The sequence below is a fragment of the Coloeus monedula genome (genome assembly GCF_965178545.1).
Source record: "Coloeus monedula genome assembly, chromosome: 4".
Taxonomy (NCBI): Eukaryota; Metazoa; Chordata; class Aves; order Passeriformes; family Corvidae; genus Coloeus; species Coloeus monedula.
In genome coordinates this window covers 45,930,083-45,953,787 of record NC_138784.1, presented here as the reverse complement: position 1 = coordinate 45,953,787, position 23,705 = coordinate 45,930,083, and the positions used below count along the sequence as shown (strand labels likewise).

General features: G+C 41.5%; 1 protein-coding gene across 1 annotated transcript; it reads right to left on the bottom strand.

Annotated features, from left to right (window-relative positions):
• Positions 1–3,007: 3,007 nt before the first annotated feature.
• Positions 3,008–19,329, bottom strand: SLC38A2 (solute carrier family 38 member 2). Its single transcript, XM_082280877.1, has 16 exons — positions 19,106–19,329; positions 18,269–18,450; positions 17,915–17,996; positions 17,676–17,791; positions 14,729–14,802; positions 14,539–14,631; positions 14,262–14,343; positions 11,233–11,315; positions 10,228–10,286; positions 9,952–10,101; positions 9,146–9,225; positions 8,949–9,049; positions 8,441–8,565; positions 7,674–7,818; positions 7,459–7,556; positions 3,008–6,690 (listed from the first exon to the last, which is right to left on the bottom strand). The coding sequence occupies exons 2-16, from the start codon at positions 18,385–18,387 to the stop codon at positions 6,592–6,594; spliced, it is 1,506 nt and encodes a 501-aa protein (XP_082137003.1). The 5' UTR covers positions 18,388–18,450; positions 19,106–19,329; the 3' UTR covers positions 3,008–6,591.
• Positions 19,330–23,705: the final 4,376 nt, after the last annotated feature.

Below are 23,705 nucleotides of genomic sequence, written 5' to 3'. Positions count from 1 at the left end.
CAGTGCATCGAATAATCTCACTGCAGTGAGAAGGAAGGAGCAATATTGGAGGTTCAGGAACTGATATTTGTTTTAACAAAAAGTAGATGTGTGATTGACCACATTAGCCCCAGCCGAATAACTCCTCAGTGTTTGGGAATACTCAGAGCACCTCACTTGGCTCCATTTAATTTTGCTGCAATGTGACCTGTTTGGAGATGATGTGAAGAAGACTATTAAAGATCACAAAAAATCTAGTTATATAAACTACCTTTCTTTTCCAAGACACATACTGAGTTTCTACATTATTGCTAGTACCTATCCAGCATATATCACTTATCAATTTATGTTCTGCAATTACCTTTTTTTTTCTCCTTTTTCTATGTCAATATTAATGAAAATAAAAATCACCCCTTATTTCTAATTTTTATAATATTTTCAAGCATGGCTGGTTATGCCACCTGTTACTGGGATTACCTGACTGCTCTTGTATTGGAGTATGTTTCTGTTCTTTCAAATGGTACCTAGCTTCAGATGATTCTCCTGACATTTTCCATCATGAGCAACTGCAGCAGGGGGTGTTTTTTGTGCATCTCTGTGGAAGAACAATCAGACAAAATAATTTAGCCCATTTGAGAATAAAATCAGGGAAAAGAGTATGTTTTCCTGTAGTAAAATAATAAATCATATTTCATGGAAAATTTTCCCCTGCTCTGTCCTCTGCCTCAGGGCTTCATGCTCAGCCAAAGGCTTGAGGGGCAAGGGTTGCCTGAACAGAGTGTGGAAGTGGCCTTCTTTGGGCTCCTGAAGAGCTGGAGGGGTGGCCAGAGAGCAAGAAAATAGGACTTGTAGTTACAGTGGTGGCCATAAGGAGACTAGGTGGGCAGAGACTAGAAAAATCAAAGGAATATATTTCCAGCAGTGCCTGGGTAAAGTAAATGTGGAAGGATTTGTGCTGGGCTGGGGCAGGCATAGTCAGGAAGGTGGTGGGATGAAGGAAGATGGCTTGCAAGAGGAACTTCAAGAGGTGGTGTTCCAGGGGAGCTGGCAAACTGGGTCAAAGGTGCAAGCAAGAGTGACAAGTTGACAAAGAGTCACCTTATGACAGCCAAAAGCAGCTGTGCAAGAAGACTGAAGGAAATGCATGTGAAAGCAGGTGAGGTCTGGACTGTCACTCTTAAAGAGACTGGAAGTAGAAAGGCCAAGGAAACTGGTGCTGGGCACATCTACACTGAAGATGGGATGGCATGTCCACAGTTCTTGAAGGAATGGAGGCTGCCTCCTGGCATATTGGTTTCTCGTGGAGTTGAAATTTGGGCATACACTGGCCACACTCTGCTCTGTGTCTCTGGAAAGGAGACCCGGGCACACAGACTGAATGGGGGCTGATACCCTGCAAACGGGATATGAGCTAACCCACAGGGGACCAGAGGACATGACCTGATACAATCCAGCTGCTGTCTGAACACTTGGGGGTGAGATGGCTAGGCATGACCTTGTGACAGGACAGACTTGGCAAGGTCAGGGTGGAAGAAAGAAGCAAATTTCAGGGGAACTAGAAGAAAGTAAAGGTGCCATCTCTCTCCTGGACAGACCTCAAGGCATTCACAAAGCTCAGCATTGTGAATAAACTTGAAGTGACAAGTTAGAGCAAAGACCTTGTGACAGGTAGAGAGACTCAAAGCACAGAATTTTAGACATTGTCCCAAAGTAATTTCAGTTCCTGTTTTAAAATCATTGCACCATCTCATTCATCTCACAAGATGAGCAATCTTCCCATTCTGGGGAGAAGTAAGATGTAGAAAAGACTACTTCTCATGTTATTTAAGTTGATGGAATTGCCTAATTGTAAGGGTGAGCTTAATTGTTCAGCTTGTCAAGCAGCATTCTAGGGAAAGGGCTTCTGCACTGCTACGAAGTTAGTGTGTGATGGCAGGCACCTTATGAGAATGAGCCTTTCCAGACATGATCACCCTTTCCAAACCGCTAGCTTGGTGCTTAGGGTTCTAGCTTCAAGAATGATCATCACACAAAACCTGTTTGAAGTTATGCTTCAGATGCATGTAAGCAAATGCTGAAATACAAAACTGAACAAGTGGAAGACATTAAATTGTGGACTCAAATACGTGGCTGTGCCACAGTGCTGCCTCTCCACGCTCCAGGTCCCTAGAGCTGTATACTGATTAACACCTTCTTAAGGGCCTGCAACACTGTGAAAATGAGTAATTTGTGTTTCACAAAGATGACATTAAAATGAGAACTAGAAAGAATGAAGGCATTCATCCCTCATCAGGATGATGAACTACCACATAAACACTAAACACAGAAAGCATCTTAAAAAAATAATGAACAGCTACTAAGTGAGGATTCCAGGAAGAAACCACTGTGCGATCTTGTAATTAATGCAACCTTAATGGAGGCATTTCCTAAGTTCAGAGCATTTACCTATCCTTTAATACTCCTTTTGTATGGTGTTTTCCTGTACACATGAAACAGAGTTGCAACTCCAGTGTCTCTCACCCAATTCTGAATTTTTGGGACAGATACTCATATGACTTGATAGATATATTGAGAACCAAGAACACATATGCTGCACTTGATTTTTACCAGTTTCCAAAATGGAAGCAAACCAGACATACCCGTTTTGAAATTTTTTACATGAGCAGTTCTTCTCCTGGAGATTTAAATGAAGGAAAGGGACATAGGATTTTAGCAAGACTCACTCACTTACTACACTTCTATTAGACCTAGCACACTGGGTCTATTTTCCAGGTATGCCTTTTCCACAAAAGAAATTACATAATGCAGGTTCCTTGTAGAATTTAATCTCTCATTTTAATGCCCAGACTTGTTCTCTTTACCCCTGTGGTGTCCTAAGTTGTGGATGTAGTTGTATGCCATTTTCCCCCCCCTTTCCTGAAAAGTGCTCAGTAAGGTAAACATGCATGAAATTAAAGGTACACTTTTAACATCACCTCTAAAGAAAATCCTCCAAATGCCTCCCCCAAGAAAAACATCACACGGTGGCTTAGGATTATCTCTTTATTTATTTCAGTTAAAACAAACATACAATGTTTCATTGAAACTGTGTTGCTGGCCACCAGTCCAGCCAGCAACCGTAGCTAGACTGCTGGCCTCTACCAATAAGGTGGTATTTACATATGTACACGGATGTACCGCAGGATGCCCGAATTTGGCAGCCTAACGAGCGTTAGAGCGCAGAGGTGGTTAACTTGCCGCATTCAGGAAATCGTAACATCCATGGTAAATTTTGGAGACAAAGTATACACGAACCTGAACAATGCTTTCTATGGACCCAAGTGATTCCTGTGTTTATTGCAACATATACATTTGTAATAAATACAATCTTAGTGTTTTCTTACACACCTTAGGTGTAACACACTTCTTTCATCTCTGTAAGCATTACACTTTGTTGTAAAAGGCTCTTTCCTTTGACAGCTGTTACACAGATGTACAACATGGACAACTCCTTGAAATGATGTAACAATCAGTAATGAGAGAGGAATATATACATAAATCCTGGACTCAAAACCTACATTATATACATTATACTTACAGTATATACACACATACAATTTATGTACATAGACTATCATAAATATTGAAAAATAGTTTTAGTTTTAATGGATTAATGCTTTATAAATAACATGTTACATTTATGACTGAAATATCATGGAAGACAATAATGTCTAACTGAGGTGACAGAAAAGTGGTTTAATACTGAAGCTGCTCTTTTAGGTGGTTTGTAATGTAGGTAACTTTAAACAGACAGGTTTGGAAAAAAATAATAATTAAAAAAAAAAAAAAAAAAAAAAAAATCACTCGTTGGAAATCGACCCAGCCAAGTGGAACTCAACTGTTGCAGGTGGAGAGTCAAGTCATCAAATTATGTAACACACAATGTATAATCTGGAAATTGCTACATTCAGAGAATTAGTGACAAGTACAACACGCTATGAGGTGTCATCACAAAAATCTTCTTCCCTTCTGGTTGCTAGGAAGGACTTTGTAGTAACTCCTCACTTACAACTCCTTCCTCTTCTACAGTTGCTGCGAGAAAGGAGGATACTTCTCACTTTCTTTCCTCTTTTAAAATGCTGGCAAGGGAAGTGCTTCATCCCTTATGTGCTACAAATTGCTCAAAGGTAGACAACATTTTAATCCTCTTCCACCTTTGCACGTTTGTGGAGGAAGAAGAAAAGCTGCCAAAGTACTGAGGAGGCACGTGCTCAGCACTTCTGTGGAGATCAGGTAACATGGGATAGTTAGCCATGGATGTACAGTACCTGAGGCAGAGAAGTACCTAAGGAGCATTAGTGCTGACTCCAGGATCATTAATTGCCAGTTGAGTACCACTGAATTAATAATACAAATAACACAAGAGGAATCTAACTTGTCATTACAGTTTTACGCTATAGTCTTAGTGACCAGTACTTACAGTCATGCAGAAGTATCAATACAAAATACCTGCAGTTGTTTTTCCAAAGATTTTAAATGGCTGGGCAGAGCTTGACATTATCTGCCAAACAGTGACTATTGTTTAGATTTATTTCTGATTAATTCTACAAGAGCAAAAAAGTCTCAGGCACTGTTTTATCAATGGATTACAGGCCTTTACTTGTTCTCTCTGACACGACGACTGAGTAAAATCAGACTTTGTAAATCAGATTTCTAAAACATCGTGTCAGATGAAGACAGTTGACCACATTGCCATGACTATTTCATTAATAATCTCTATCTAGGCTTTTGTACCCAATATTGCTGTGTTTGAGAACCTCTTATAAGCCAAGTACGCTGTTATACAAGTGTTACCTCTCTTCAACCTGGGACAAGAATGAAAGAGTAAACATGCACTAGAAACAAAATAGCTCATCACAACCATACAGCACCTGTTTCATCAGCTAGGGCTCGTTAGAAACTTATCTATTTCTGAAGCAAACAAGTATGAGATGACTATCCAGCCTATGAGGTTATCTTTAATACTACTATACAATATAAATTGGAAGAGGAATCCCAGTTGCATATGTGAAGAGAGTTTGTACCAAGCATGAAATATTGGTGCAGTTATTTTGTGGATTTGACTCAGAAACAGAATAGTCAAGTAATTCAAAATCCAATAATGGATTAGGAATTTGAGAAATACTGTACAGTTTTTGAATATTATACAACTAGAAGACTACATCAGGACTTTTTTGTTTTCCTACAGAGTGTTTCAAGATAGATTGGACAGAAAAAAATCCCAACAAACATTGTTACAACTGACAATGGACATTATTAATAAAGGGAACGTGAGGAGGGAGTTTTGTAGTAATGGCATCATATGCTCCAGTGCCATTCAGTTTCTATCTACAACAGGAAAGAAAAAAAACCCCAAAAAAGCAAAAACCCCAAACCCTGTTTTACTCAATTGCACTACTGAGTACCTCAAGAAGGGAAAATGTCGATGCCATCTTTACAATTTTAGATTAACTATGCTTTTCTCAAATGCACCCTTTTCTAAAGGGTGGGTTGTTTTAAAGTTTGAAAATTTGCATTTCCACACCATTTTTGGTAACTCTAGTTACTTACATAAGCTGACAAAGGATTTTCAGAATTATTTTCACTCTCATTCGAACTAAGGGAATTTCATGGGAAGCATTTAGTATCAGAGAATTTTGACCTGAATTGGCTCATTTTCTGTTTTGGTCATTAGAAGCATTTTTAAAATAAAATTTCTTCTAATTATGCCTCTACAGAATCATAAAATGAGTGGGAAGGGACCCATCAGAATGACCATGTCCAACTCCTGGCCATGCACAGAGCACCCCAAGAACCACACCAAGTGCCTGAGAGTGTTGTCCAAACACTTCTTGAACTCTGTCAGGCTTGGTGCTGTGACCACTTCCCTGGGGAGCCTGTTCCTGTGCCCAACCACCCTATGGGTAAAGAACCTTTTCCCAATATCCAGCCTAAACCTACCCTGGACTCAGCTTCATGCCCTTTCCTTGGGTCCTGTCACTGGTGACAGGAGTGAAGAGATCAAGAAAGTCAAACTAAATTTAATTTAGAACACTAATTAAATATTTTTTTTGAGCTCTTCTATGTTATTTTTCCTTCTTTTTAGAAAAATGTTTCTTAAAGTCAAAATAGTGCTTTTGAGGTCCATAAGAATTTTTGGTACAAAAAAATAATAGCGTTTCTCTCTTTCTCTCATTGGTTATTTAAACACTTTGCTGTAAATTAAAGAGTTCTTTCTCACATCAAATGGTTCCATTAGGCACATTCAAGTAAAATAACAAAATATCCAAGTAACAATGATGAAAGCCAAACATGGCTTGATAAAAGTCTACAGAGAGTTCTGTCCATTCTCTGGAATGGAATAAAGTTGACACTTCCTTCAGCCAGACACTCACGTGGTTTGATGTTAATATCCACTTCCATCATGCAGAATAGTTTCTTAAAGACAGAGTTCAGATATTCTACAATCAGAAGAACCATCAACAAAGAATCTGCCTTTTAAAGGAAGCTGAATAGCACATTTTCGTTCTCAGTAGGTATCTGAGTGAACACTGGCATTTGAAGTAGAGTATTACAGAGATTAAACCAGGGCAGTTAATGGCCATCAGATGTAACATTCTGGGTCCAGTCTAGAATAATCAGTGTCATACACCCAGTCATCACAAGTATACCACTTAGAAAGAAGAAGGAAGCCTGAAAAAGAAAACATAAAAGAAGTATTTCAGATTCTGCTAGGACACTGTTGGTAAACACCACAACATACACCTAAATTCATGCCCATGTATAACACAAATGCCATTGCTCATGGAGGACAGAGTAAAAGAGACAAGAGATCAAGTCAATGACAAGGAGCTGAGTGTCTTCCTCATATTTGGGGTCCTGTCTCAAATCAAAAAGTACATTTATTTTCAGTATAGCAGACCCCACCCTCAACTAAGGGAAGTGAATGTAGCTGCTCATACCAGTCAGGCTATGCCACTGTGCTATCTTGACTCTGCCTCAGTAGATCTGATTTCATTATGAGTCACTATGTCTATAGTCAGTAAGAACACCAAGAACTATCAAGATAACCCGAACAACTGGCAGAGGTGAGCTTTTATGGGGAGGATTACATAAATAACTCTTAAAGGAATATTTGAAGGATGTTGAGACTTTTTAAATATAGCTCTTAGGGTATTCTGTTGAAATCTGGTTCTTAACAGCAACAGAATGACCCAGCTACTGTTGAGATTGGGGGCCACGGGCTGAGAGAAGTCACTGAAGTAAACTGAGTCTTGTGATGGCCAATTCCTTGGTTTTGAGTTCCTATGCAACTCCTGGCAACTATGCAAGATAATAGTAAATGTCAATTCACTGACTACTTTCACCAGGACTTCAAAATTCGTAAATCATGAAGAACACAATTACATTTTTTGCTTTGAATTTGTAAACAAGTGTAGTTACATATTTGTCTATACATACCCCAATCTTTTGCACTGACTTCATTGGTTCCTTCTTCACTAATTTGATATAGAAGGCAGAAGGAAGTATAAAGATCAGCATGGCAGCTGCAGAAGCACCTGTAGAGAAAAAGCACAGAAATAAATATTCATAAACAGGTAAACATACTCTAATTAGACTGGAACTGCTTTTTCTGAAATGTCAAAGATTGCTTGATCTGAGAAGAAAGTGCTTACCAATGAATCCAAAGATGTCTCGAATAGTAGGGACAAAGATAACAAGCACGTTGGTAAATGCCAGAAGAGAAATGGTAATGGAACAGTGACGCCACCAGCTGAACTCCTTCCCTGCCCACAGCAGCTGGGTAATGGAACTGCGGATCTTTGGAAGGTGGGGGTGGGGGGAGAGGGGGAAAAAAAAAAAAAAAAAGAATACAGTTCAGTCTTCATTTTGGTAGACAGTGATTTGTCACCTGAATTAGACCTTCCTTCTGAAAGTATTTTAACATCATTTTCCCAAATGCTTCAGATTTTAGCAGAAGGTGAAAGATGAAAGTAATATGGAGAAAAAAAACAAGGAAAAACATCTGGCTTGAACAAAAATAAATTCCGGAAAATTTTCTAACATCTAAGGACACTGCTCAACAATATACACATAAACGGCCAGATCATGTCCACAATGTATGTACAAAAACATGCTGGCTTTTGTAAGCTGATAATACAACACTGTAAGTACTTTTATAAAAGGGGAAATCTGTTTCATTTCCCCAATACAACCATACCAGGAAAACAATTTAACCGAATGTACTTGTATCTACTGCTTAGTAAATGTTACATCTTCACTGAATTAACAGTATAGCTATAATTCATCAAGCTTATTAGAATAAATTTCTTTTTTCAGTTAAGAGAAAAACTCTTCAATTAATAAACAGGAGTTGCCAAATCAGTAAATGACTATAGCAGTACAGGTGTTAAAAAATGGTAGCAAGACACAAATGACTTACTGGGAAGATAACTACAGGTACAGTGAGGGTTACAGCCATAAGTACAGCGAGACGCACAATAAGAAGGAGAACATCAGCACCCAGATAAGCAGAGTAGGTGTGAAGCAGTTCTGGTTCGACTTTTCCTATAAAGAAAACAGTATTTTAATTAGAGTTAGTTGACATACTTCTTAAACATGTGCTTCTGCTCCAGATTCTAAGCAAATTTTACAAGACACCAATATGAACTGAAAGCCTCAAGAGCTCCTGTAAGAATGTATCCATTTTACACAGGGATGACTTGAAGGCACGGAATCTGGTTTAATCCAATTTTAATCCTATATCTTGGGCCTAATTCTACTACTGATCTCCTTTGGGGTGTGCACTTTTAGAAGTACTAAAAAAAGCACAATTAATACTGTATATTTAGAATGCACAGTAAATGCTTGCTTGTTCTATTAAAAAAAAAAATACTGTGAGTTTGCAGAACATAAATAATTTAAAAGTAAGCAGAGAAGGCAATATTCACCATAAAACGTCAAGTATCCAAAGAGAGCAGCCAATAAATACATGAGGAACATGGCAAAAAAAGATACATAGGACACATTCATCATTCTTTTACGGCTTCGGCTGTAAGAAAAAGCAACATTGTTAGTAGTGAGAACATACTGTTTCATACTAGATTTGTTTGTTTAGTGAAATTACAGATACATATCTCACACTTACCTTTTCAGTTCTTCATAAATAGGAAGAATTGCAGGATGGCAGACAAAAGAAAATGTTAGGATTGGGACAGCATAAACAGTCTGGAAAAAAAAAAAGTATGTTTCTTAAGTATCTCAACAGACATTAGAAATTTACTTTATCACAAAATGAGGTCAAAACTGAGGAATCTACTGATGATTTTTTAAAGACCAGCTGTTCTTTATAATGGAAACTTTGGAAAAAGTTAAAACAAGTTCGTATTTTCTTAAACCCAGACCCTGAGGAACCAAATAGTCTCAAATGTCACTGAAGCCCATGCTAAGCTGAACGTATCTGCATTCAAAACCATGTTCTGCAATCCACAGGCTTAAGCCATTGTATCTTGAACTTGGTATTGGGTATTACACGTGTGGAGATTCACCACTGTGACTGGGAGCCCTCATGAGTCAAGGATTTGTGACTGGGAACAAGTCAAACATCCTATTTTCAAACTTTTACAGTTTTCTTCATTTTCTTCTGCAATATACTTTTTTAAATGCTTCACTAACTTCCTTGAGAAAGCTTGAGAAATGCTGTGCTGAAGACTGAGAGGTGGTTTATGCCACTCAAACATGCACCTCAAGCTCCACAAATTTCTGTGTATTTGGCGTGTAGAAACACCCAGTCTTGCAGGAGGTAAACAGTGCCAAAGTCTATTGGAACAGAAAGCCTTAACACATCCCAATTTTAAATCTGGGCAACTGCTTGAAAGGAAAATGACCTAATTTATCTGCTAAGTACTTAGTCTCAGTTATTTTCAACAGAGCATCTCATTTTCAGTCAGTTACCTGTGAATTGAAGATGAAATATTTTGGCTTGCACATATCATCAGTTGTTATATTTTCATGTACCAAAGGTGCCACTGTTGCATTAATTAATGTCATGTTCATGATGACACTGTCCATAGGACAAGGAATCTGAAACATCTTCCAAATTACCTAGAAATAAAGCCATGCATTTATTACTTTGACTAATGCAAGATACATTAATTTTTAGAAACAGTGTTTAATTTCACTTTTAAATGCAGTTTTACAAGTGCTGGAAGTTTAGAAGATTATACTTACAACAATCAGAAAGAAGACCATGCAAAGTAAGGAAAAACCACTGGTATAGCCCAAATACCCTGTGATCAAGAAAGATTAAAAAAATCTAAGACACAATAAACAGAAAGACCATTCAAGTCAAAACATTATGACAAAATATATTCTGTCAGTGATCTCTTTTGTCATTTCCTTAGCATTACACAGAACAAGTTAATTATTCATTGACTTTCTGCTAATCTCAACCCAGATCTGAAAGTTCTGAAAGACATATTAGGGTCTGTATATACGGTGAGTCTGTAATGTTAAACTTTTTAACTTACAAGAAAAAGATGCAAACTAAAAAACCCCACAGCAACAACTATATGAATTGTTTATTGTACATTAAGAATAATTATAGGATCAATTTTAATGGCATGCAGTGTAAGATAACCTGGCCTTTTTCCTTCTGTTTTTACTGATTTACTTAACTTCTAGAAAATAGTAACTTGAGAGAGTAATTCACATTGACACTCTCAGTTATTAAGGTTCCACTACAGGATTCTCTGAATAAATAGCGCGTTAACTGAATTATTCACATATACCACTGAATTACAGCCATTTCAGATAAAGCATCTGGCATGAATATTCTGTTACTCCTTGGGAAAAATGAAAAGATACTGCCAATACTGCGGCCCTATACTTTGAAGGCTGTTACAGGATAGCTGGTAACATTATATTATTCCACTATTGACCAAAATAGGTCAAACTTTGGGATAAGAACAGAAAGAGAAAGTTACTGTTGAGCCATCCTATCTGCTGTCCTTTCATTTTCCACAAACACATCTGTTATTTAGTATACTTGTCTTCATTTTTTTTCCTTTCTTCAGGAAGACTGACAGCAAATACCTAAACATTAATTAGTCCCAAGAGACAAGTTTGGATGCAGCTGTTCATTCACACAGCATTTCAAGACACAAACATTGCATCAACCCATTTCCCCACAGTATTTTCAATGGGTTTTTATTTTGATTGCTCTCTACTACTTACCTAGATTTTTCAGTAGGGACAGGGGAAGAATGAGGATGAGAGACACCAGCAGCACTAAATAGTCACCATTGAGATACCACTCTCTGTAGAAAAGAAGGTAATATTTTTAAGTAATCAAGTATTTAAAAATTACACTTGCAGTTTAGTCTTCACTCTTATCTTCTACAACATATGGCTCCTTAAAAAATGCACTACCTGATGTCACAAAGGATAATTTCCTATATGGACCTAACACCCTACAATAGCTTCTTATCTCACCCCAAACCTGCATTGTGCCTTTCCTTTAGTGTCCTTTTATAAAAAAAAATATGCATCTGTAAGTCAGAAGACAGAAAAGTAAATGATTGGTTAGAAAAAAGTCAAGTGGGATCAATCATGGAAAAAATAGTAATTTTCTTAAGTGCTGGTTCCCAACTCTCCAGGTGTGTTACAATATTGCAGGGCCCCAGCAGGGTTTCCACTCTGAATGGAATAAAATTGTGTTGGGAGCCCTGTGGGAGTTAAAGAAAAACAGGTGAGGGCTGAAGGTAAGGCAGTAGCTCAAGCCCACTAGCTGAGAAAACTCCAACAAGCACTGGGAGTCTCTTGGAGGCACATTTAGTCCCTTTCAGTAGGGAAAACATGGTAAGAACCTCAGGAGCTTTTTCTTTCAAAACATTTTTGCCATTTATTCTGTAAAAAGCAGCAGCTGTTTTTTCACAAAACATTTTTGAGCATTAGAAGATTAACATCTTTTTTGAAATACATAAAAACAAAGTCCTACAGGATCATCCTATATGCTTTAAGCAATTAAAGTAACACTAAGCATTTATTCCCAAGTATTAATACTTTACATCCTATTATAATATAATTTAGCAGTATTTATTTTAAAATGGACTGTACACTATTTAGGTAAACAAAAATATTAATAATTTAATTGGAAATTTGTATATGCAAACTCAGTTGCTAAGTTATAGCCCTTTATATGGTAGTGGAAATACAGAATAATTAACAGACTTGCTCTGGATTTACATAGTAAATGCAAAAATGATGCAATCTTCTCTTTCCTCAGTTTTACCTGGGATAACTAGATGTAAAAAAGGAGTATTTTAGAAACTTCAGATGTATAGGACGTTAACACCATACACCTTTTGCTGTCCTTTTTTAAAATATAGTAGACTTGTGGCAAATTTAAAAGAAATCACAACACAAACTCCTTGCAGTTGATACAATCACAAGAACATGCACTGCTATTGTGCATACCCATAGAGAGGCCATCAGGACTTTCAGATCAAGGACTTCAAAGTTTTTCCGTGCTGAAGAGTAAAGAATGGGATTGTGCAGTTTTAAAATAAAGCCAAGTACTTTAGAAGTTGCTAAACAAATTTTAATGATGGAGATTTGTAATATTGTTTCAGAATTCCAGAAGCTCTTTTACAGTAAGCATTATTTTGGGACACTTAAACAGGTAAGTGCTTACATTTTGGGCCCCAGGCTGCCAGAGTGGAATCCATGCCAATGGTAGCCACCCAGACTCTCCTAAGCAATGCATGGAGAGAGTCAGTTAAATGGGGTTCACAATTGCCAGAGCACTGAGAAAATATTTACTTTAAATCAGTGTACAGCTACCTAGTGCCAGCCAGCAAGAAAACATTTAAGATACAGATCTCAAGTTCTTCATTTTCTCTGCCAGATTTGCAGAGCAGCAGCTGTATCCAGTGAGATTCACAGACTTTAACTTTCCCTCTTGAATTGCAACCAATTTTGAATTCTTTACTGAAGATGGGACAGTCAAAAATATTTGCCTCCGAGCCCCCTTCTAAATACTGGCTACTCCAGGGGCTCTCTTAGAAATTTAAAAACATGGACTTGAATTCAGCCAAAGGAGAGAAATGAACCTTCCCAGCAAAGAATTTGTAAACATAACACTACTAAGTAAATAGGGTGGGTGCAGTATTTGAGTATATTAAAAAAAAAAAAAAAAAAAAAAAAAAAAGAAAATGGCTAGCACTGTTGTCATGACAATATCAGCAAGCTGTATGAACATCACCAAATGGCTTGAACCCCTTGGGGAACACGGCAGAAAAATGCCTACCTTCTGAACTCAGGCTTAGCTGTAAGTTGGAGTCTTGAGCTGCTCAGCCCTCTCAAGACTGGGACACTTCAGGACAAGGCACAGAAGTACAACTCTGAAGAGTGAGATTTATAGCACTTAACTCTATCCATCTGAACTCAGGCATCTTGTTTTTACACACCCTCTCAATACAGAGTGATATGATCAACTGTTCTTTGGAGATGCACAAAATGTGTCTAAGTCAGGTGCACTGAACTGATCGCTACAGAGGGTCACCCTTCTCCACTGATCATACTAAGACCAGTGTAATGATGAACTCAAAATCTAACTTTCAGAGGGTATGGTTACATAAAATGAATCCTACTCAAGGCACCGCTTTTTAAAGCCAAGCAGAAAAGCCACTCTGGAGTCAAGGTATCTCCAGGACTAGATGGCAAGGCATCTACCACTCCAGTCTTAGGCATATAAACTGTGGTTTAGGTCAATGTTTAGTCTCTGTATCATTTTGAGAACTGTTCCTTAAGACAGTCATTGCATAGCTGCACCTTAGTCTTACATTTAATCACTTCCCACAATATTAATACTAGGAAACCAAATTAATCAGACCAAACCAGTTTGAATGCAGTAAGAAAATAAACAAAAAACCAAAACAAAACCAAAAACACCAACCATAATGACATTTATCTTTCCTTATTGAGCATATGTACCGACTGGTACATACATTGACACTTACCTGATGTTCTTTACAGAACAGCTTTCTGCAATATGATGCAATACCTGTATTTTTCTACCCTTTTCCCAGGTCAGGCTGGATCTAAATGAAGTGAAGCACTCAAGGGAAGGGAAAACTTACTGTATCTGTCTGAATAAGAAGCTACCCTATGGTGTACCGAACGTGGTCTTCATATAAAAATATATACAGTCTCCGTGTTTGTTTCTCCTAATAGTTTCTCTGATGAGGAGTTCTAACACCTACCCTGTGGTCTCTTCGATGTTCATAAATGTCTTGATGACCAATGGTAACTCATATTTCACTATGAAGAGGTAGCTTGACATAGCTGTAGGTGAATAACATCATAGATCATTACAAATATAGAATATGCCACACGATGCAAGAATCACATAACATGTTTCATAACCTCACTTGAACACAAGCAGTTAATGAATACATGTTGTGTGACAAATAAGTCTCCAAGAATAAGCAGGGAACAATTACTATTGACAGTACAGACATTTTAAGATCTTGTCCTCACCTCCAATGTTCTGCATTGTAATTGATCCGGAAGCAGCAAGTTTTCCAGCCATACCAAAAGCCTTCATTCCCAACTGTTCATACAATAAAGATCCTGAAAGAAAGCAAAATATCCCATTGGAAGGGCGTGTTTCACAAAGATACCATAAGAAACAAATACTACATATTTGTAAAACAGTAATTTGCCATACCTCCTTCATTGGCAGTCTTCAAAAGAAGATGCACTGAATACAAAGAAAATATCGAGACAAACAGCAGGAGTATCCTGGGGAGAGAAAAACATGCAAATTTGTAATAGCCATAAATGACTTATGGTAACCCTATTAAATAAAGGTGTATCAAACATAAACATAATCCATATTAAAATACTATATGCGAAAAAATGTAGATTCTAAGGTCAATTAAAAGCGTTCTGAAAACCCAATTAATGCAGTGTGCAGAAAGGATTTTATACTAAATTGCATTTCCAAGGCATACAAAGACATTCTAATGTAGGCTTGAACAATGATTCCATTCAGTCTGAAGTGGCATAAGCATCACCAAGTGTCAGGCTATTATAACTGGCTACACTTGATATAAATAACGAAGTATCAGTGAGAATGTGTGCGGGTGGGGGGGGGAGCTTTGCATCCTTGTAAGAAACTGTATTTCTCCCATCTTCCTATCCCTGTTCAACAGTGTGTCATGCACCTACTGAACATACAGTAACTAACATGAGGCTAACTACAGCTGAAGTGAAGATTAGCTCTTGGTCTTAAAAGAAATCAGCTTTTCAGCTTAAACCTGTGTTACATTTCTTTTTTAATGTACGGATGAAACTGCAAAAGCCTTAAAGAATTGACTGAAAATTTCGACTCATTGAGATCTGTGTTTTCAAATGGAAATACACATCTATTATCATTAAAAAAAAATTTCTTTCCTCAAAGATGTGCTTACATGGGAATCACTAGTGGCTTGTTTATCTTCCCCACAGCTTTTACAGGCAGTGCATATTATTTCCAGAAGCACATTTGCATCACCTAAAATTCCGACCTCTCAACAACAAATCTCTCCCACAACAAATGCACTTCCTGGAGTGGCACGCTAGGGGGGACTTCTCAGCTGCTGGAGAACACAGTGGAAAATTACAATGCATTAAAAAAAAAAAAACCTGGTCTTTCTTATACCAATACAAGCATTTTGCTTTATAGGAAACCTGAGAAACGGCATATCAAAAATGGCTTAAAAAGGGGAAACTTCATTTCCCAGAGTACATTTCCTTTTGTGTCATTTTTAATGTTGGTGAAGTTAGTAAATGCTGCACAAAGAACTGGAAACGAGATCTGAGAAGCATCACAGATCTGTATAGGAAACTTATGTTACTGTGGCAATTCAACACTAACACATGCACACAAATAAACCTGTATTTCTGACAGCATTTGACTAGCATTTGACTTAGCCATCAACTAGAAACAGCACAGCTGAGATGTGCCAGGGTTACACTACTTTAAAACAGCACAGACCTTGGACCTCTCAGTCCTCCACCTGAAAAGGCTGCCTACAGTGTTGACAAGATCAGTTAGCAAACTCATCTTTGAAGCTCACTCTGTTTCTGCCTTTCAGACCATTCTATTCATCTATTTAGTGCTGACACAAGTGACAAGTCACAGCACTTACACAAATGACTCCATATCTTCGAAGAACTTACTGCCTTAATCGACTGCACCTGGATCTGATTCTGTAACCTAGTTATTAAAAGATGCCTGTAATGCCCTCAGTGTCATCATAAATCCTCAGTACCACCTGTGATTAACTGTTTTCCTGCCTCAGAACTATACAATCTACACTAAGTTTTGTAAGGTAATGAGCTAGTTTGTCTTTGAAACAGCACTAATGCAAATGGATCTGAATGCAGTATCTGGAAATAAAAGACAAATAAATTGCCTCTGTCCCCAGTTATTATATTGACAGTTTTGAACATTTTTTCCCCTCAGAAAAAATGGCTCCCAAGTCTGTTCAAATAGCTAACCTTAAATTCTCCTTTTTCCTCACCTCAGAGGCATTCTAATATGCATTACATTGATTATCTTACATGTCCTGCAGAACATCTTTAGAGCATGAAACTGATGTATAGAGAGATGAAGTATCCCTTCTAGATTCATGCTAAGCCGTTATTTCAGTTTTGCATCATCTAAGCAAGTGAAAATCTTAGTAAAAGATTAACAAATCACCGTATACTTAAAATCCTTTAGGCCAGAACTTTACACTTTGGTAGTTTCCTCAGGAAACTTGAGCACCACCCGATACACTGTGAAACATCTGGAAGTAAATGTGACCTACTTTCTGGAAATCTGGCAGCAGAGTCAGGGAAATTTTGAACTAAACACTGCTCTTCACATGTTCTTGAACATTCAGCACATTCATCTATTTCCAGGATAAAAACACAAAGTTCCTTTAAACATATCCGTGGATACTCATTTGCAGTCAAGTCACTGACACTACCTACATGTCGTGTGAGCTGAACTGCCTCCAACACATGAAAAATGTACTTTCCCAAGACATTTAAAAGCACTGTCCATAACTGTTTCCTTATGTCACTTCCAATTACATTACTGTAGTTCTGTCCTACACCTCAAAGCTTTTGCCAACGTAGACACATCAATAAAGATATGCTGGTTATTCCACATCCCTCCCTTGTAGGCACACAGAAATTTTTATAAGTGTAACTGAAACCAGTTTGCAGAGTTGAGTGAAAGCACAGCAATAAAAAGGACTTTATTGGTTAAGTACATTGTAACTCTGTAGGCACAATGATGTCAGCTGAGAAAAGTGAGACCACGTCCCTGATTGGGACTTGGATAATGGAACTTTCAGGGGAAGTCTATCAGTTATGGAGAAACTCTAAGTCAAGTAAAATTCACTGTAAAATGTTTTTGAGGGTTGCAGAACTTGCAGTGAACTTGTTTAATTTTTGCAGGTTCTTCTGAAGGTATCACAATCTTTAAATTTAAAACAAGCCATAAATCCTAAAATGCTATTCTGCACCTATGAAAATGACTGGATATTTTCTAGGGGTCTTATTCTTACACTAAGTATTTTTCCATTATGAATTACACACCAGAATGATGGGGTTTTTTTGATGAACCAAAAGATACTTACACAAAAAGAGCAATTCCAGTGTTAGCCATGGCAAAAGAAAGACCAAGGATGCCACTACCCACAATAGCATTGCTCAGATTAAATACTGACATTCCGAAGGAAGTAGTACCCGGATGCTGAGAAAAGGAAGATAGGTAATAATTAATAGAAAGTTATTACTCATCTCAGAATTAAAAGGAACATAGATTTGGCAGTACATTTTTGTTTGTTTATTTGGAACGTCATTGCTGGGTACTTACATACTGAGTTTCATATTTCTTCTTTCCAAGGTTGGAATCGAGCAAGAAATTTTGGTTTTCTGGATCAATATCCGCATAGTGGCTGCAAAACAACATTGCACCATTAGTGACTCTTAGGGGCAACTTGCATATTCACTTCCCGAGCAGCGCTTCCAATCCATTTCAAAGGGAAAAGGAAAAACCGACGGAATAGCCCCGAAAGAACCACCCCACCTGGCAGTGTCAGCGCACGGAGCGCTGCGCCCGTCTCCGGCCGCAGTGACTCCCGTGTTTCCGTACGGACTGCCGGCAGACACGAAGCCCCGCCGGCTCCCGGCTGGTGCCGCCCGCCCCGGGGCGGCGGAGCCCCCTCACCTCTTCATGGCGGCCGGCTTGGTGGGGTAGGGGTAGCTGAAGTCGTTGCTGTTGGAGCTGTAGCTGCTGCTGTCCTCGTCGGGCGAGATGTTGAACTTGCCCATCTCGGCGCTGCTCATGCTGGCGGGGCCGGGGTCGGGGCTCGGCCGCTCTTTTGTCCTTGCCGGCGGGACTCGCCGCGCCTGCCGAGGGGGCGGGAGGCGACGTCAGTGCCGCAGCGGGCGCGCGGCCGTCACGTGGTCCCGCGGCCCCCGCCCGCCGCCGAGTGGAAAAGTACCAGGCGCGCGGGGCGGGGGGCGCGCGGACAAAGGTGAGACCCGCGCCGGGGCGGGCGGGGGCGCGCGGCTGCCACGGCCCGGCCACAGCCGCCACAGGCACCGGCACCGCCCGGCCCGCACCGCGCCCGGGCAGCGGCACCGCCACGCCGCACTCCCGCCCCCTCCCCCCTCCGCCTCCCCGCCCCGATAGCGGAGAGCAGACTGATGCAACACCGGTGGGCGATTGTCACATCGGCCGCCGGAGCCTCCTGCCCCGCGGCTGTCCCTCCCTGTGTTTACCTCCCTCCTCCCCGCCGGCGACACCGCGCGCTCCAGCGTTTTCAATGGAAAAACGCAAACCGCTGGCGGAACTGCGTCGCGCCGCAGTCACTTTGCGGGTTTGCCACCTTTCCACGCAGCGGCGGCGCGTCCCTACGCGCGTCTCGGCGGAGCCCGGCAGAGTCTTGGCGACAAGCCCGGGCGCTGCCGCCGGACAAAGGCGCGAAGCACGAGCCGCGCTCCGTCCGAAAAGGCGCCCCGCTCCTCCTGGCGGCCCGGTATCAGCCAGCCCCTGCCGTACCTTCTGCGCCTAGAGCTTGAAAGCGAGGGTTTCTCCCGAAGCCTCGGAATACCAAGATGCTCCTGTCTCCGCTGCTACTTCTTACAAGGGAAAAAGCCCTCAACTATGAAATGCCAGCGAAAACAAGTCCCTAGATAAATAAAGGTAGAAAAAAATCACGTAAAAAAAGCCAGCGGTATCAAAAGGAAAGAAAATATCGTGTCTGTGTCCCTCCGACGTCCCTCCCAGTCTGACGGCCCCCTCCAGGCGCCGCCGCTCTTCAGGCAGGAATGTGGGCGCGTCATCGCAAGGGGCGCGGCGCCCGCCCGCTGCCGCGCCTCTCCCCGCCCTGCCCGGCTGACCCCCTGCGCCGCCCGGGCGGGGGCGGGGGGCGTCCCCGACTGAGAGGTGGGAGCCGGTCACCGGCGTGTGCCCGGCGGGGATCGGGAGCGGGGCCACTAGCACATGAGCCGAGCAGCTCGCCAGTGTTTACATTCGGGCACTGGTTTACACGGCGGAGACAGGACGCTGCGGTGCTTGTCAAGAGCACCCTGCCTGTGAGGTGCTTCTACCGGCCCGGTGCAGCATCCGCAGCGTGACTGCAGCACCCGGTGGCTACCGGTTCACCCAGGATCTGCCTCCCTCTTCCCACTCCGCGCCTGCCTCCGGGCTCTGGCGCTGGCGTCTCCCAGTAGCAGGGTGCGTGGCAGGGGACGAGGTGCCACTGACCCATCATAGCTCCTCGCTGCAGTCACTCTCTATTTTTAACACCTGCAGCAGCGCACGTGCAAGCCCGGACCCTGAGGGCAACCGACAGACTCCCCGAACGTTTCCTTCGGGAAGTGAACCGGAATGACAGACTCCCCCTAGTGATGTGATTCATGATAAACCTCCCTGGATGAAAGAGAGGGGGAAACAGAACATCCTGCTTCCTTTTCCTCAGGTAACCACTCCACCAGATTTGGAGAGCTCTCTGCTCGGTCCTCCGTTGAAGTGTGCGGCGGGGCTTTACTGTCCGCCGCAGCTCCTCACACGTACGGTGAGGAGGCCTGCCGGAGGTAGCAAGGGCCCATTTAGCTGCTGTCTCTAGAGGGACGGGGGGTTGCAAAGCAGCGTCCCCAGCTCCTGCCCTCGCGGCAGCAGCGCACTCCCACGCCAGCCTGGTGCTGCCAGCCTCGAGTGCGGAGGATGCCCTGCCACCGAGTCGTTTGACCCCCTCCGTGCTATCGCCCTCCCTCCCTTCTTCTGCAGCATCGAGAGCCCGTGAAGGGTGCGAGGGGCGGCTGCCTGTCTGCTGTCCCGGGGCAGTGGCGGCCGCAGGGACACGAAAGCAGATCACACCGTCGAGGGACAGCGAATCCCTCACCACCATCCCCGCTCCTCGGCCCACTGCAGTGCCCGCGACTCTGACGGGGACACGAAGCTCCCCAGGGCTGAGACAGGCGGGAGAACGGTGGCTCTGCCCCGCGACTGTCGCCGGGGCAAGCGGGCGGGAATCCGCCGGACGGCGCGAGGCGGCGGCACCCGACCATCACCGCCGCCTAAGGTTCCGGACCATCCCCGCCGGAATGGGGGGCGGGAGTGGAAGCGGGGAAGGGGCAGGGACCGGCGAGGGCACGCGCAGGAGATGCAGGAGCCGAAAATTTTCCATCACTGCAGTCGTCCCCCCGCCCCCATCCGGCGCGGTACGTCACGCTCCCCCCGCAGCCCGGCGGGGCGGGACCGGGCGGGATGCGCTGCGGCGCCTTCCCGCGCAGCCCCGGGGCGCAGAGGGGCGGCGGCGGCGCACCTGCTTCCGCGGGAGCGGCGATTGAAATGACCCCGGAGCTCAGCTCGGGGCGTTCTGCGCTGGAGCCGGCTCCTGCCTTGCACACCTGCCGGCGCAAGGCGCCCGCCTGTACCCGTCTGCGGACGAGGCGGAGCGCGACTTTGGGGTGCCTGTGGCAGTGAGGGGTGGTAAAGTCACCCCCGGAGTGCCAGTTCACGGCGTTTTAGGTCCTCTGAAAATCGGACTGCACAACGGGAGATTTGCAAAGGCGTCGGCAACCTGACGGGTTAAAGCGCAAAGCTGCGCCGCTCCCTTTCACAGAGCAATCACAGTGATGTGTAAATAAGCACTACTGCGGGGAAGGCAGGGCACAGTCCTTTTCCAATGGGAATGGTGAATGCCTGGTGCCTTTTTCAGTCAATCCCATTCTTCGGGTGTCAGCAGTTCTGTGAAATTACAGTGTACATGACAGAGGTCAAGGTGACCTGTTTGTTGTGGGTTTTGCCAGTATAGCAACAGACGTAATGACGTATTCGTAACGTTTTTAGGACTGTATCATCCATTTCAAGGCAAGCGCACAGATTTGGTGCATGGTGAAGTGTCCCACATGCGCCTGGTAAATACAGCAACCATCTTTATAGATGTGATCTGGCTGTCGTGGACAGTACAGCTTTTAAAAAAGTTTAAACCAGATTTTTTTATCAAAATAAAAGTGTTACTCTACAAGTGCTTGATTTTTTTTTTTTTTTTCCTAGAACTGTCCTCATTTTGTATGGAAAACGATGATGAGACCTTGTTGCTCATTTATAAGAAGAATGGTAAAATGCACCCAGGAAGAAAAATTGCTATGTTTCTAATGGCCGCATTACAGGAACTCTGCAACATGTGAGTGCAATCTGCGCTGCTCCAGAATATTGAGTCTTTAAAATTTTACCCATGCAGTCTGTTTGCTGGTTCAAATAATCTGCTTTTTCAAGTGGTTTTAAGTAATGCCTCACTGATTGAATTATAATTTTCCTGACTTTGTAATTGCCAAGAATGTCCTTGGCAAAACATACATAGAATGTGTTTCATCCAATTTTGAAATGTATTTTGTAATCCGAATAATAAAAGTTAATATTCATCAGTTCCTCCCACCATAGTTTCAACGATTCATTTGTTTTCATTGTCATGCTTTTCTTTCTCTCATTTTTAAAGTGTTCTTTTGTTCTTTTTTTTCCTTTCCTTTGTTTTCATCCTCCTTATCCCTAAGTCACCCTCATTTTTATACCTTCCATTTGTTTGCTTTTTTATTTTGTTCTTTTGTGTGCCTTTACACATTGGAAGCTTCCTTACAAAGTTTGAACATTTAGGATAGTTAAACTTTTTTACTTTTAATCAGGAGATTCTGTTCCTACTTTATGTTTTAAGGTTGTTGTAAAAGAAACTGTAAGTTTGTTAGTTAGACGTTGTAAAAATTGAATTGTGTTCAGTGACACAGGTAGAAATTAAATAAAGTTTTCAATTTATTATACAGGGAGGTAATGGCGGTTGTGTAGCTGAAGAACTAATTGCTGTGTACTTCTAAATGTCAATTTACAGCAGAGAGCTATCTGTAGATTCACACCTCACTGTAACATCACCTGTTGTTCTCCATCCTGTGAATGGTTTCTTTTAAAATTTGATTAGTTGTTTTTATATTTAGAAAAAGAAATAGCTTGTAAGTGCCTATGTTTTTCCTTTGCTCATGTTTTAACAAATAAAAGGCCTTTATAATATGTGAGGGGTTTTTTCATGCTATTTCTTCCTAGATATATAAATAAATCTTGAGCTATACCATAAAACTATCTGTAACAGACACCCAGTAGAGTCATTTTTGTTTAAGGTATGCATGGAAAAGTTGTATGTACAGTAATACTGCAAAAGTCAAGTCCATCTGCAGGGTTTTTAGATGATACTTCCTAAATTGCCCAAAGGATACCTAATGAAATATGTAATATGTCAAAGCACTCTGTACTAATTGCTGCATTACATTCATTTTGTCTGTGCCTAGTATGAATAATATAAAAATCCCAACGGAGTAGGGATCTGCATCGGGTGAAATCCTCAGTACTGCCAAGAGTCTGGGGAAGGGTGATAATGGAGAACAGTAACAGAGACCTGGGAGCTGTGTTGTGTCCTGAATGAAACCTCTGCACTACTGTCTACATGACAGATGTGGTCTGTCATGAGGAAGAGCTGGAAGTATGGGTGAGTGGGGAAAATGAGTATTCATGGTTTTGCTGCATAGACTCAGTGGTCCACAAAGATGCAGGCGGGGCCAATGGCTTCCACCATCCTTCCAACCAGTTTGGTTCATGATTCTTACCTCACATGGACTGCCTGTGGCATGCAATTAATGAAATTATAGGTTCTGATTATATGCTTTCTTAAACAAAACTTCCACTGAAGCCAAGAGGTATTACGAGTGCATAAGGAATGCAGGATTGCATATCCTGCCTCTTGGGCTTTGTGATGGTGCGTTGGAGTTGCATATTAAACTTGGTTTAAGCCTTAATTTTTTCCCTCTGTGTTTATCCTAGTCTAGTTTCAGTTTTGCAATATGAAAACAACAAAATCACTATGTTAAGAATATAAGCAGCAGTATTCTTTCAAAAAAATAGTACATTTACTATAATTATAACTTGGATTTAAGCCAAAAATAGGGGAAGATTTTGAGTTTTAAAACCATCTGATTATGCTGTTATACTGCAATAAACTCAAAACAGTGAGAGCTGCATGAGATATGTAGTACTTGTCATCTGCAAGAAATTGTCAGCCTTAAATGGACATTGCCAGCTGCTATAAAAATAATTTTTGCTTTATATTTTTAAC

What these genes read in the sequence shown, in the direction of transcription:
- SLC38A2 (XM_082280877.1), bottom strand. Translation starts at nt 18,387, where the DNA reads ATGAGCAGCGCCGAGATGGGCAAGTTCAACATCTCGCCCGACGAGGAC. An exon ending in ATTTATGAAGAACTGAAAAG is followed by an intron (nt 9,050 to 9,145) that starts GTAAGTGTGAGA and finishes TTTTTCTTACAG; the next exon opens with CCGAAGCCGTAAAAGAATGA. An exon ending in TGGATACTTGACGTTTTATG is followed by an intron (nt 8,566 to 8,948) that starts GTGAATATTGCC and finishes TTTTCTTTATAG; the next exon opens with GAAAAGTCGAACCAGAACTG.